This window comes from Protobothrops mucrosquamatus, unplaced genomic scaffold (assembly GCF_001527695.2).
Source record: "Protobothrops mucrosquamatus isolate PMUCROS unplaced genomic scaffold, P.Mucros_1.0 scaffold5192, whole genome shotgun sequence".
NCBI classification, from domain to species: Eukaryota; Metazoa; Chordata; class Lepidosauria; order Squamata; family Viperidae; genus Protobothrops; species Protobothrops mucrosquamatus.
In genome coordinates this window covers 37,530-51,539 of record NW_015391060.1, presented here as the reverse complement: position 1 = coordinate 51,539, position 14,010 = coordinate 37,530, and the positions used below count along the sequence as shown (strand labels likewise).

The 14,010-nt window shown below is 35.0% G+C and overlaps 1 protein-coding gene across 1 annotated transcript in view; it reads left to right on the top strand.

The window, feature by feature from the left end:
* The first annotated feature begins 663 nt into the window (after positions 1-663).
* LOC107299610 (telomere-associated protein RIF1) overlaps positions 664-14,010 on the top strand; it is a 25,990-nt gene continuing 12,643 nt past the window's right edge. Inside the window, exons 1-18 of the mRNA XM_015828972.2 lie at positions 664-810; positions 1,430-1,547; positions 2,154-2,327; positions 2,448-2,558; positions 3,193-3,255; positions 3,525-3,625; positions 4,290-4,376; positions 6,067-6,140; positions 6,442-6,622; positions 6,858-6,962; positions 7,043-7,192; positions 7,282-7,381; positions 7,871-8,135; positions 9,662-9,704; positions 10,952-11,154; positions 13,074-13,173; positions 13,322-13,453; positions 13,758-13,903. Of these exons, the coding sequence (XP_015684458.1) occupies positions 694-810; positions 1,430-1,547; positions 2,154-2,327; positions 2,448-2,558; positions 3,193-3,255; positions 3,525-3,625; positions 4,290-4,376; positions 6,067-6,140; positions 6,442-6,622; positions 6,858-6,962; positions 7,043-7,192; positions 7,282-7,381; positions 7,871-8,135; positions 9,662-9,704; positions 10,952-11,154; positions 13,074-13,173; positions 13,322-13,453; positions 13,758-13,903 (2,270 nt within the window). The 5' untranslated portion in view covers positions 664-693. The remainder of the gene's footprint in view (positions 811-1,429; positions 1,548-2,153; positions 2,328-2,447; positions 2,559-3,192; positions 3,256-3,524; positions 3,626-4,289; positions 4,377-6,066; positions 6,141-6,441; positions 6,623-6,857; positions 6,963-7,042; positions 7,193-7,281; positions 7,382-7,870; positions 8,136-9,661; positions 9,705-10,951; positions 11,155-13,073; positions 13,174-13,321; positions 13,454-13,757; positions 13,904-14,010) is intronic.

Below are 14,010 nucleotides of genomic sequence, written 5' to 3'. Positions count from 1 at the left end.
ACTGAAAGACATTCCCCAACCCAGTCTAGGAAAAGGTATATAGGAAGTCCCCAAGTTAAAACTAATTAGTCTGGAATTATGATTGTAAGTTGTGCTGATCATTAAGCAAATGACTATGTGACTTTTTGCAGCTGTTGTTAAGCAAGTCCCTTGTCTGCAGTGGCCATTCTTTTTTTGTGAGAAATCAGAAGTAATCTTTCTTTTCTCTGTTCCTCAGAGACAGGTGTCTACAGTACTTTTTTGGATTATTTGCCTTCCCCATGAGCCAGCTCATGGAAGCTTTTAGGGAGATGGGTAGGAAGTATAGAATTCAAATACATAATCATTATACAAGCGTAAGAATTATTATATTCCTGAAACACTCATATGAAAGGAGTGGCTTATTTGTGCTTCTTGTTTTTCTGCTGGTTTTCTTTTTTCTTTATTTTTCTTGCATTTTGTATTTATATTTTTATTTTATATTTTCTTTCTGATACTAGTTTGGCTTACCTTTTAGAATTGTTGAAATCTTCAATAAAAAATATTTTTTAAAAAGGGGATGCTATATTTGTTAGGCAAATCCATTTTCAATTAATGGCAACCCAGTGAGGTAAAAAGAATTAAACTCTGCTTCTCATTCTATTGGATATAATAATAATTTCTATTTCTATTTTTCAAGATATATTATGCAGCGCAAAAAGGCTGAGATTGCTAATGCAACCACTGAGCTCTATTCATGTAAGAACTGAAACTCTGGCAGTGACCAAGCTTGAAGTTTGGTGGTATTTATTAATTAGGCTTGGATCTCAGCTTCCAGTCCACTTTGAACAGGTAACTTAATATTTGTTGTTAAGCTAATATTGAGCATTAGTTAAAATCGGAAAGGCTCTTTGACCTAGATTTCTATTTGATTTCTATTTTCTCACAAAAGATGTAACAGTTTTAAAATATTTACATATCCTAATATTTCATGATCATCACGGTAGTCAGTGAACCTTGTTCAGGTTAGAATATTTGAATTTATAATGTATTGATTTATATTATTTATTGATTTATTATAATGAAATGAATTAAATTAGTAATTACTAAGTAATAATGAAGTATTAAAAGCTCTAGGGATTTTTGCTCTGTTGAATTAAGTAGAACTGAATTGGTTATAAGTTTGGAAATTGCATTTAAATCAGTGCTGTAGTTTTTAAAAAATGTGATCCGGAAACAGCACAACAGATAGCTATGTGCCTGAAGCTATATTTCATCTACTACAGATCTATTTACATTTCTACGTAGTATCTGGCATATTAGTTGTCCTCTTGTATGCATTGTCTCCTTCAGTAAATAATGTCTTTATGCAGTAGATACCATCTCTTGTTTATTGATAGAATACATTATTGAGATCTGGTCTGCCCATTTGTTTTATTTTTGGGCTTACGCTTCAGTATTTCTTTTTTAGGTTGGTGTACCATTAATTCAGAACACCTTATGCCTGGATGCCTCTCAGCTACAAGGAAATTCATCACGGTTCATTTCTAATCAGAGTTTAGCTATACCAGGTTCTTCACAAAAATCAGGTATGAAGCAAGCAGTACAAGCACATTGGCAGCTGAGGGGAAGGAGGGGAACCACTGGGAAGGTTGGGAGATGATGACCACACTGGTGGGATATGCCATGGAGGAGGAGGAGGAGGAGGAGGAGGGCAATCTCAGTTCTACCACTGACCTGAAATGGTTCAGCACAACCCACAAAATGTGTTGGTTTGTTCTGGGTTTAAAAAAAAATAATTCTCCATTTGTTCCACACTCCTAATCTGTCCTAAGGAATTTGCCTTGCAAAGTAGGATATTTTGAAAGTTTGATGTGTGTTAAGATAATATCAATAACAAGCACTGCAGTTTAAAATTGTGTAGCTGCAGTTTAAGCATACAGTAGGTCCATAATGGAAGATACTGTCATACACATTTGGGGAAACTTTCTAAATAAAATACAGTGACTAGAAGCATAAAGCTTTGAAGTACAATCCTATTGTTAGAAGCATGAGACGTAATCAGATCTTCAACGTCATTTCCATCAACCATCTTTTCAAGCTACTCCTAATGGGGTGGGGTGTCTTTTTTCCCTCCATATGAACAATTTTCTCTGCTAGAAGTGAGAGACGAAAAATGCAACTTTTTATTTCAGGGGTTTTCCCTTTTGGAAATGTTGCCAGTCCAAGGATGACTCAGAATGCTAGCATCGGAGGAGCTGTTGTCATTCCATCTATTCAGATTCTAGGAATTGAAATGCTACTTCACTTCTTTAAGGGACAGGAAGTATTGACTTTTGCCAAGGAAAATAATATTGTACTTAGTTTAGGTAACTATTTGTTTGGTAAAATAATTTTTTTAACAAGGTAAAATACTACTTATTTTTAAAAACTGCTGATTCTCATACTTTTTGTCAGTGATAATAGTTCTTTACTGCCTTCTTATATAGAACCTCTTCAGTACCCAGTAATTACCAGTCTTTCCTTCTTCTGCAAACATGCCAGTGTTTTCATAAATGCAGCTCAGGATGGCTTCATTGCAGTCGGAAAAGAAATTTCTGGTAAGTTTTTTTTTTTTGTGCAGGTTAGGTATTTATTGAAAGCAGGTATCTACAACTCTAAAGACAAAAGGCATTAAGTATAGGAATACTATATAAATATAACTAAATGAATCAAAAATAAATCAGTTAGACAGCTCTCGCCATCAGGCTTAAAGTGGAAAAGAGGCAAGTCATAAGAAAAAAAGATGAGGAAAAAATTGATAAATCACAGCTCATTTTAATTGCTCAGATAGATGGAGCTGAGCATTTTACTGACTGTACTCTATTGGGATTGTATTTTGAGTCTTTGACTGGACCGTTCCTTGCAGACTTATTCCATTTTTCCTTCTTTGCTCTTTACCATTCCTGAAAAGTAAACTGAATTAGTTCCTTGTCTCCCTCCAGACAAGATAAGCCCCAGAAACCTTTTTGCTGACTTTTAAAAGGGAGGAAATGGCTGCCATGGTGATTTGGATGTAAACAGCTTACCCAGTTGTGTGTGGCTTTTTTCTTCTACTCACAGAAAATTCTTCAGTGGGCATTTTTTTTTGTTTTAAAAAAGCTTCTTATAGTACAGTAGTCAGCATCTTTCAGGCACCTGTTCCAATGTTTGTTAATATAAATCTACCTACTGATTTTTCACCTTGATTTGCAGATTGTATGCTCACTGCTATATGGAAAGAATTAGTTGGTTTTGTGAAAGCTGCAATTGAACTAGGTAATAATTGTTTATATGCTTCAACTGTACAGAGACCGTATGAAAGTGAGAAGATACTGAATTTATTCATTTACGCTTATGGCTATCTAAATAAATTGGTGTACCATGTACATACCATGTTTGAACACAGCTTGCAGTTAAACTTTATTATTTAGAAGTGATTTGCCCAAAATGGGATCTGGGTAAAAATGCAATTAATGTATGAAGCTGGTTACTGGGTCTAGTGTTATAAGATCTGATTGACCACCGCATGCATAACTTATTTCTAGGCAACAAAAGAGAGCGGTCGAATTCAGAAGTATTAACCATGTTGTTGCAGACTTTAAAAAACATTATTATGTCAAAACAATTGCCAGTACTAAACTCATTGGTAAGTATCGATAGAGTTTTTACATGTGTGAATTTTAAATTGATAGTATTCAGCATTCTTATATAAAATGAACCCTAAATTGGATATCCTTTTTAGGGGTTTATATATTTATAAGAGTGGTTCTGGTATTTTATTTATTTATTAGAGCTCAAGGCAATATTTTGCTATTCAGAAGTTTATATACTTGAGGGGTCCTTGATGCTGTGAGTTTGGTTGTTTTCTTCAAGATGTCTCATTAGCCAAACTAGGTAAAATCATTAATGCTTATGAGAACACCCAGGAAACCCCCCCTCATTTCAACCCTGAGTTACAAATATTCTCCTGTATTGGTTTATATATTTACAAGAGTGATTCCAGCATTTTATTTATTTATTAAAGCTCAGGGGCAGATTTTGCTATTATATGTACACATACACAACATAATACTTTGGATAAGTCATATTTGTATGATAAGATATAAGCTATAAATAGTGTTTATTTCCTGTGCAGTAGAATGCTGCTTTGGGTAATCTTGAGTTTTTTCATTATAATATAGTTTTCAAATAAACAATGTATTATCAAAGGAGAATAGTGTTTTCTAATTTTAGCGTTGATTTGATATAAATACCAATTAATTATTTTACCTTGTTACTTGTTAAATAAAATACTTTGTATTCTGTTTTAGTCTTTGTTAGAAGTGGCTATTAAAGAACTGCCTCCAAAAGTATTGGGATCACCAGCCTATCTGATTGCTGACATGGATCTTCTGAATGTAAGTATAATGCATATGGTGTGTGATACTGCTCAGATTAGTTACACAAAGCATGGTATGCCACATGAGCCTTATTTTGTAAAAGAGATATAACTGGTAAGATTTCAGTCATAGGTATTTATAAGTGGTTCTCTTAATCCTACTACATCCTAAATTCCTAAACTATTACAAGAATGGATATGGAATTTTTACACATTGGTTAAGGTGACCCTCTCCTAAAGCAGAAATCAAAAGCTGATGGGTCAGAATGTCACATCCATCTGCTTAAGTCTAAAACATTGAGTGGAAATTGAGACATTCCCAGATAAAGATTAACACGTCAGTCAGATAAAGATTAATACATCAGTGTGAGAGCATGCCAGTTGAGCTTTCGTACTGTTCAAAAACCACGAACTGTTTTTAATCGTTTTTTTTTTCTTTATAGAAATGCACTCATCATTTAGATTTAACAAATAATCCATGTAAACAAAAATGTCTTCAATTGTATATCCATTAGGAAGGGAATATCTAATCCCAAGAGTTGACCCCATCCTTCTGTATACTATAACTTTATTCCACCAGAGCAGCAGCATATCAAATATACTATGTACTAATTCTCAGTTAAAAATCGGAAGTGGCACAAATGAGAAACATACTCCGAAGTGCCATAAAAATGGTATTCTCTCTCATAGGGTCAGGAAGGTGAAATACGTTGCACAGCGCTCGGAATTCATTTTTTGCATAGAGAAAGAAAGAACTAACTAGGTTAGGAATGCACATAAAGGCAGTCTACTACTGCTCCCTAAGTTGCATTGTCGTGGTTGAGTATTTTTGTTTTTGAAGGAAAAGAATTCATTTAATCCAAATATTTGTGTATTAATTGCAACATTCACACAGATTCTCTCTTCTATATATTAATTATCCAAACATACTTATTTTTAAGGATAGTTTGCTTGCTATTAAATGCGGAAAAAGTCCTACCCAAACCCTATTGTAAAGGAGGGCAAGACCTGGAAAGAGCAATTCATGTTAGGGAATTTTCAGATGTTATTGAGTTAAAGGAATCTACCATAGAAAAGTGGGTTAAAGTTCCTGCAGAGTAACATGAGAGACTGATCATTGATTACAGGATAAACTTAGGTGCAGTTATCGTAACTAAAATTAATTCAAACAGTTCACGATTCGAAGGAAGTAATTATATTCTCATACTGACATATTTCACATTGGATTACTTACAAAACAGTCACCAGGCTTCCGTGTTATTTTGTCACCTAGATTCCCTTTAAATATTAGTAGGATCCGCATGAAGCTCAAATAACTAACGTTCAGTGGAGAGCATGTGCAAACTTTCATAAATCCTGAAAGAAGGTGAATATTTTTTTTTAAAGGCAGTATGAATTTAGACACAATTCACATGTTAATTAAGAGCAGGAAGATCTAAAGATTGGGCAGTTGAATTTACATAATTTTGCCAGCCAAGATGCTAGGAAGAAATCCTGGGCGCATAGTAAACCTTTATAATGTCAAGGTAATATCTAGGGGTTGAATTATTTAATAAAAGTATGTTGGTTGACTTCTAAAACAGAAATTGAGTCTTGAAGCTGATGACGATGGGTAGGGTTGGTAAGGCAGAATAGACCTTACATTTCTGAAATACTCCAGTGAATAGTAGACTTACAGCCCGAATACTTAGGTTTTCTTTTCTTGATAGGGAACTCCAGCACTATTCTTACTTCAGCTCTTATTCTTTGAAGATCTTCTGGAATATGGAGTTCAGAGTCAAAAGTAGGTACTCCAGAACAGGTTTTTTTTTAAATTCTATTTGATAATAAAAAATAGTTTTTAAAATTCTGTATCCTAGAACCGGAATTTATTTGAAAATGCTACTTTATTTAAAATAACCCTCGTGAAGTCCAATAATGCATTAACAAATGGTAGTGTTATCCTACTTAAAAGTATAACTTCACTACTCTTCCCATCTCTAAAAGTTAAAACTACCACCATTAATTTGACTATGTCCAACTGGATATTTAGTTGCTAAAATACATCTCTTTAATTTTGATTCTAATTACTTTTTCTTAACTAGATTCTTTTTGAACTACGAATCTCTTGTGGAATGTGCTTTGTCCGGCCCTACGTCTCCTCTGTCTTTTACTGAGTCTGTACTCACAATTATGAGTCAGAGTGCCATGTACTTGGAAAATAAGAATTATCTGTGGCGAATGTGGAGTATTATAATTAACCCATTAATTGAATGGATTAAACAGGTATAGTGAACTAGTTTATCTAGTTAAGTATCAATTAGAGATACCAAAATGTTACTACAGAAATAAAAATAATTTTCAGAACTAGATTTAAAAAATAAACAAGAATATTAAGATTTCCATGTGTCTTAAATGTATAAAGTTCAGATTGTGTCAGCCTAGGTACAATGTTTTAAATGCTTTGAATGTTAAAAATTTTGAAGATTTTTCAATTTGAACTACTTTTTCCCCCCCTTAGACTAATGATGTAAATCAAGGTGATGCTTTGGAGCATAATTTCAGTGCAATTTACAGTGCACTGTTGCTACCAGTAAACTGTATACTTTCATCTGAATTTCCACAGGTAGGAAACTTTGAATATCTATAGTAGTACTTGCTGTTTAGAATATGAGATTTGGTAAAATGTAATTTGTTTTGCTACAGTCTACAGCAAAAATACTATTGCGTTCTTGGTCAGAACTGTATAAAGCATTTGCCCGCTGTGCATTACTAGTACCAACAGCAGAAGATAACGTATGTTGTGATGACCTGTGTGCCAAAATAATATCTGGATTAGAAGATGAAGCACATCTTGTAAGTGGAGACCCCTTATCCTAGTATACATGTATTTCTTTGTCTCTTTTTAATGCTGTCTTGACAAATCTATTTTATTTCTATTTCAGAATCAATCTATGTTGGATGCGCTCTCTTGCATTACAGCAGTCATGGTTGAATGCATCAATTTTGCACCTTATGATAAGAAATATCAGCCAACAAATAGATGTAAGATTTGCTAGTATGAAATGTTGTAATATTGAATGGTCTAGCTCTTTTTTTCTTCCTTTTATATTTTTTTCACCTCTTCCACAACCTTACAACCAGGACATCTGTCGCTCAGCAATGCAGTTATTGAGCCATCACATGGCCATGAGCCAATTTTGTGCCCTTTTTGCCAAAATCCAAATTCTTCTATTAACTTTGCTTTGTCAGAAGCTGGCTGGAAAGGTCACAAGTGGCAATCACATGACCCCAAAATCACATGCAGCTGTCATAAATACAGTATCCTTTGTTTTATACTCCCTCCAGTGCCCCATTGCTCATGAACTTGTGCTTTTAATAAAAACAAGCTAGGCTTTAGAACATGGTTACAGAGAAGCATGATCTTTTGCCTTCCACAAATGATATTGCAATTAATAGGTATGAGGTATGATGGAATCTGAATAACTTTTCATTTTATGTTTCAAACAAAATTAACGTTAAATTGTTCTTCAGCTCCACAGACACCAATGGACTGGGCCAAAAAGAAGAAAGATCCCCTTGGCAAGCTGTCCTCTTTAATTAAACTTCTGATAATATTGACAAACTCTCTTCAGAGGCTTGCATCTGAGCAGTCTGGTTTTGAAGAATTAGCTCCTGTGGGTTTTGAGATTGTCGGCGTTCTTCAAAATATCATTGGCCACATCTCTTTGCCTTCTGTCGTCAGAGCTGTCTTTGGATTTATTGCAAAACCCTTAGCGGCATTATATGAAAAAATAACGTAAGCATTTGTACATTATAGGGCTGGGTTTTGCTGACGCAGCAGTTGCACACCGATGTTATTATTGTGATGAAATTGTCTCATACAAGTAATTTGAAGTAATTGTGGAAGGTTATCCATGTGGCTTTGAATGGCCTTTCATAAGGACTGCAAATTAAAAGAGGTCAAAAGCAGATTAAAGATGGGTGGACAAGGTACAGGGGTGGTACATGCACCCTTGGAAGATCTCTGAAGGACCAGGTTAGTGGAAGATCATTCCAGAGAAAAAGCATCTCTGTGGTTCCTAACAGGTGACAATGATTTGAGAGCATGTAATCATAATCATGGGAAACCCCTTGATTAGTACTGCTCTTGACTTTCTAGATATACTTTATTGGTGGCATCCTAATTTAAAGCTCTGTAATTAAAACATCACATTTTAAATCCAGTTTTTATATCAGTTTTTAAATTACTTGAACCAACTAGCTTTATAATCAAAACATTTATTACAACCACAATATGCAAGCTTCACCAAGGAAAACTGCTCATTTTTCTGCTAAGAAAGAAAGGCAATTATTACAGAAATGCTTTGTCTTAAAACAGAAATGCGATTTGGGGTTTTTGATTGCAGACTTCTTCTCTTTTTTACTCATGCTCATTAACAGATCTGTTTAAAAAATTGCAGGATTTTGCAGTTAAGATTTTCTTAATTGAGCTACAGACTGGAAGTATCTACAAGACTACAATTTAATCTTAACTCTTCTCTGAGGATTCTTTTTAATTATATTGGCCCATTCCTTGATATGTGTTAATATGGACATAATTATATTTGTCTCAGCTGCATCTCATTTGAAAGTGCTGGGCTGCCTTTAAAAATTGTTTAGAAGGCTCAGCCAGTTGAAGATGTCAGTCCAGATTCTTGATTGGGAAGTTACAGACAATATGTAACCTTTGTAACAAAGATAAACTGTCTAACAACCTGTTTTTATGTGACCGTCAAAGCATTATGAAGTTTTATACACAAACCTTATTTTTTAACTTCTTCAGGGGAGTCCCTACATATTTGGTAAGGAAGGTATTCTCAGTGACTATTCCCCCATTGGTAGATGGGTTTGTCTCTGTTATCTTCTGACAGCAAGCAAAGAATTTTCTTTTTGCATTCTAAAAAAAAAAAAGGGAAAAAGCTTTACTTTCCTGGGATGCTCTTTGCTGCTGTTGTTTTTTTTTAAATGGACTTGAGTAGCTTAGTGTAGTAATTCTGTTTTTATTTTCACTTTTGGTGTTACCTTGACGAACATTTGGATAAAAAGGCAGGATATAAAATATATATCATAGTTGAATAATTACTGGTGCTCAGGACTTAGATCATTTCTTAATGTACTCAGTGTAGCCTTTCCTTAATATATTTAGGGTATCCTATTAACTAAACCAGTATCTACTGTATATTTTAGCTATTAGTTGTATTTCAGCTTAAGATTGTAATCAAACTGCAGTTGTTACTTTATCGATGAATAAATACTTACATGAAAATAATTTTTTTCTACAAGGTCTGCTAATCCATCTAGAATGAGTTATGGACTCGATAGCAAGGTACTTTTTATCTGGAAAAAAAGCTATTTTTCTGTCTTTTAAATGCTAACAATATTCAATATCCTGCTGTTCTGGAGCTAATTTTAGAACAAATATAGTATTAATACATATAACAGAAACATATGCTTACCGGGTTTTTTTGGTTTTTTTGGTTTTACTTCATTGTGCTTTGTGCTATATTTGACTTGGTACATCACCTAAAGCCCCCGAAGTGAGTCAGTTTATAAATCCTTTAAATAGATAAATAAATAAATAGTGCTCACTTATTTCTTTATGAGGGTTATTCCCAATTCAGACACATTCTGGAATAGATTGCTTATAGATTTGGCTGGGAGAGTACTGCAGACTGCAGTGGCATTTCTAGCTAGCGTACACTTGCACAGAATAGGGGACCAATTCTGACAACAATATCAGATTGTCATCTTTTTATCTTGATTAATCGATAGCGTGGTCGAGTTTTGTCAAAATAGAATTATTGCCATTTGAACGGCCTTCAGAAATCGCAGTTGGTTCAGAATGCAGCAGAAAATGCTTTAAGTAGATTTTTACAGGCAAGATGGTTACAAGTCCTTCAAGGGCTGCCCTGGTTACCAGTGGCTTTCTATATCACTTCCAAATGTGGTTGATAAGGCAGATCTGCACCTCCTTGCGTGCCTCTCCAAATCTGGAGGAGATATTCTGTACAGGTAGGGATAAGGGTAATATCCTCCTTCATGCATGCAAATCTCTACCTTGGGGAGGTTCAGTTGATGGTTATTCTCCTGCTAATTGAGTAAGACTGAGAACTCAAGAAAAGAATCCTATAGAGGTTTATGTAATGACAAACTATCTCGTTATTTTTACGAAGGTATCAGGCTAGGATGGGGAGGAGCCAATCGTTGGGGGTCCACTATAGTGACATGATGAGAAATGTGCTGCTTCATGTATGGGTGATGTGTTTTTATTGTTATTTCTACTGGTGATGCAATGAACCACCTAGGCTTATTGCATATACGGTTTGTAAATAAATAAGTAAATAAATCACACTGCATAGGTGTGTCCATCTAGTCATCACAATTCAACCAAGTTGCCGATTGCCTAATTGCTTTTGGAAAATAACTTGTTTTGGGTTTTAATTGTTATAAATTTAATCAGAGTGGGAGATAAATTAGAAAGGGCAATATGTTTGTTGTGTAAATACAAATGAGATTAATACATCATATATATTTTTAAATTAATAATGTTTCTTTCACCATTTTTGCTTTCAGTGTGAAAAGTTACTGGCAGAGAGCCTTACTTGTGTGCAGTCAAACTATACTGGATCCTTTAACAGTGAGCTCTTGGAAGAGCTTTGTCCATTATTGACCATAATGTTTTTAAATAAGAATAAACAGATACGCAGCCATGCTGCTCAGTTTTGGAATGCAACATTTGGAAAAGCGGTAACCCTGACATACCCTGAAGATCTAAAGTAAGACATCTTTTACTCTTGTGCTTATTATAACATTTTGCAACCTGGAAACAGACATGCCATCGCATAACATGGCATAATTTGGATCTAGACATTCCTTCTGTTTATGTTTAGGTTTTTCCTGTGCTTTGATGCATATCCCTGTAGTCACCTGCAAAGATGCAGTACAAGAAAGAAGAAATTTATTATTATTTCTACCAGTTGCTTCATTCAATTGAGCACCCCGGAGCCAAAACATAGGAAGGACAGATCACGTCTTGGTTTTTTGTCAATAATTTTATTAAAGTTTAAACATGCAAAAATTAAAAAGTAATATGGATCCAAGAAAAATATAAGATATACAAAGTGAAAAAAAATGTGCAGAGAAAGAAGAGAGGGAGAAAGAAAAGAAAGAATAAGGAAAAGGATATATAAAATGATTTTCCTCTTCAGCAAGACAAGTACAAACAATTTGCATAACTTATCACTTTTTCCTAATATTTCAACCAAAGACTCATTCAGTGACCATTCAAAGTTACAATAGTGCTGAACTGTTGGTTACTCAACAATAGTCCTTGAAGTTCTGGCTATCTCAGGACCCCAAACAGTTACATAATCACTTGGCAGCCACCTTGCATTTCAGACAGTTGCTGCATCCCACCATCGCCATTTCCAATCTTCCCTGCCAGCTTTTTACAAGCAAAGTCAGCAGCAAGGGTCACAAATCACTCCTGTCAGTCACTCCTGGTCCCAATATTTTCCCTCCCGAGGAGCCTCGCTATGGGGTACGAGGTCCCGGGGATGTAGTTCTCCATGCTGTGCACGTCTGCAGCATTCCCCCATTCTTATTCAATAGCTCCTTGTCACGCGAACACCAGGCTGCAGCAGCCAGTGCTGGCCCTAGTCTCACCACAGCAACTATCTGCATGCCGTTTGCCGCACGTGCTCCTGGCCATACATGCACCATGCCACAGCAGCCACCCATGTGCCTCTCCTTCACCACAAAGCTGCTTCGGCAGCCACTCCTTTAGCTAGGTGGACTCCACAGCGCTCATCTGCCCACTGGCTTGCTTGGAACGTGTGACTTCCTGCTGGCTTCTATGACAGCTGTTTTTTGGGGAGTCCGCAGGAAGTCACAAGCTGCAGTTACATAAGCCCTTCGCTTAATAACCTGCAATCCTCGCTTCATGTTGGCAACAAGGACTGCTGGGGTCGCTATCGCTAAACAATGCAGTATTGTGACATTGTACTTTATGAGAGTTGGTTTTTGCTATGAATTAATGTTTCACTTTTATTTTTGCTTAAGAACTAGAATCAGCCTTAGGAGGGTTAGGAATTTTTAAAAAGATCTGGAGCTGAGGCCACTCTGTCATGGTAGTTTTGTGTTCAGAACTTCCTGTAACCGTAAACTTGATAATGGGAATTCTGTATGAAATTACAACTATAAATGCTTAATCTTTTTCTCTTCATTTTTTTTAATTAAGATAGACATGAATGAGGAAGTAATTATTTGAGTAAAGTATATGTGAAAATAACCTCTGTGTGAATTCTGAGCATATTTTATTGAAATATCATCTGGCCTGGAATTGCAGTAATACTGTATCTCAACATAGAATTACTCAATGTAGTAAACCTATTCTTAATAACATATTTACTTGGATAAATCTCCAAAATTACAAATGTATAATGAGCAATATATACATTATTATATTACTTTATCATTCAGGCAAAACAGGCAGGTTTTTCTATTTGCATTAGTATTTGTTTTTTTATTTTAATATGAATATTAAGTAGCAGAAATTGAAGATGTGGAATAAATACTAAAGAAAAAAGTGTAATTCTGCTTTTTAAACTTCAACTATCAGCATTTTGACAAAAACACATTTTTAAATATCACCACAATTTCCAAATTTTCACTGCTGTCTTATGCTTCCTTGCAGGTCTGTTTTATATAAAGCAAAACAAAAATTCATACTCTTACTGCCTGCTTTTGAGAGCTGTGAGATAATGGAGGGAAGTAGTACTGCATATTCCGATTATGTAAGTTCTGATATTTTTTTTAATTCCACTTTGGAATTTTATTAGCAGTTTTCTTTGAGTAAATACCAACTTATATAACTTTACTTCAGCTGCGTGATTGGTATTTTAATTTATTTTTATTAAGTTATGCTTAAATATCTTAAAACAGACAGAGAATTCCCAGTGGGATGCAAACATCAGTGGGATGACTGTAAATCCTAATGGAAAAAGGGACTCATTCCTCGCCCAAATCAATGAGCCAGAGGAAGAAAGTATTAATGTTCACATTGCACCTAAAAAAGTAAGTCATAGAAGTTTACTGATCAAATTACAGTTTTGGCAGTTGCATCTCTAGTAGTTACAGGAAGTATCAATGCGGAGACACAGGCACATCATGATAGTCTAGATATGGGGCCTTTTGTTTAAAATGGTGGTTAAATTTGCAATTTACAAACTTGTTCTCCTTCCCAGCCACGAACAGAAAGGTCTCCTACTCATCTGTAAATGGGATGGGCATCATTTCTTTCTTGTGTTATGCCCGAGATACAGACTCCATGCTATTTATAAGCTATTTTTCTCTTTTTGATATTTTTTCCTCGTACAAGATAAAGCTAGACTTCTCAGGGTCAAAATCAAATCCCAAAAACATTCCTTTGGAAGAAGAAAATACTATGGACTTCGTGTTCATTCCTCTAGAAGCAAAAGAAAGAGTCTTAACAGAGCACCAAAAAGAAGTTCTGAGAACTAAAAGGTTTGTAACATTATATTCATCATATTAACAGTTTCTGCCTGTATTTTCCTTCTCTCTCTCTCTCTCTCTCTCTCTCTCTCTCTCTCTCTCTCTCTCTCTCTCTCTCT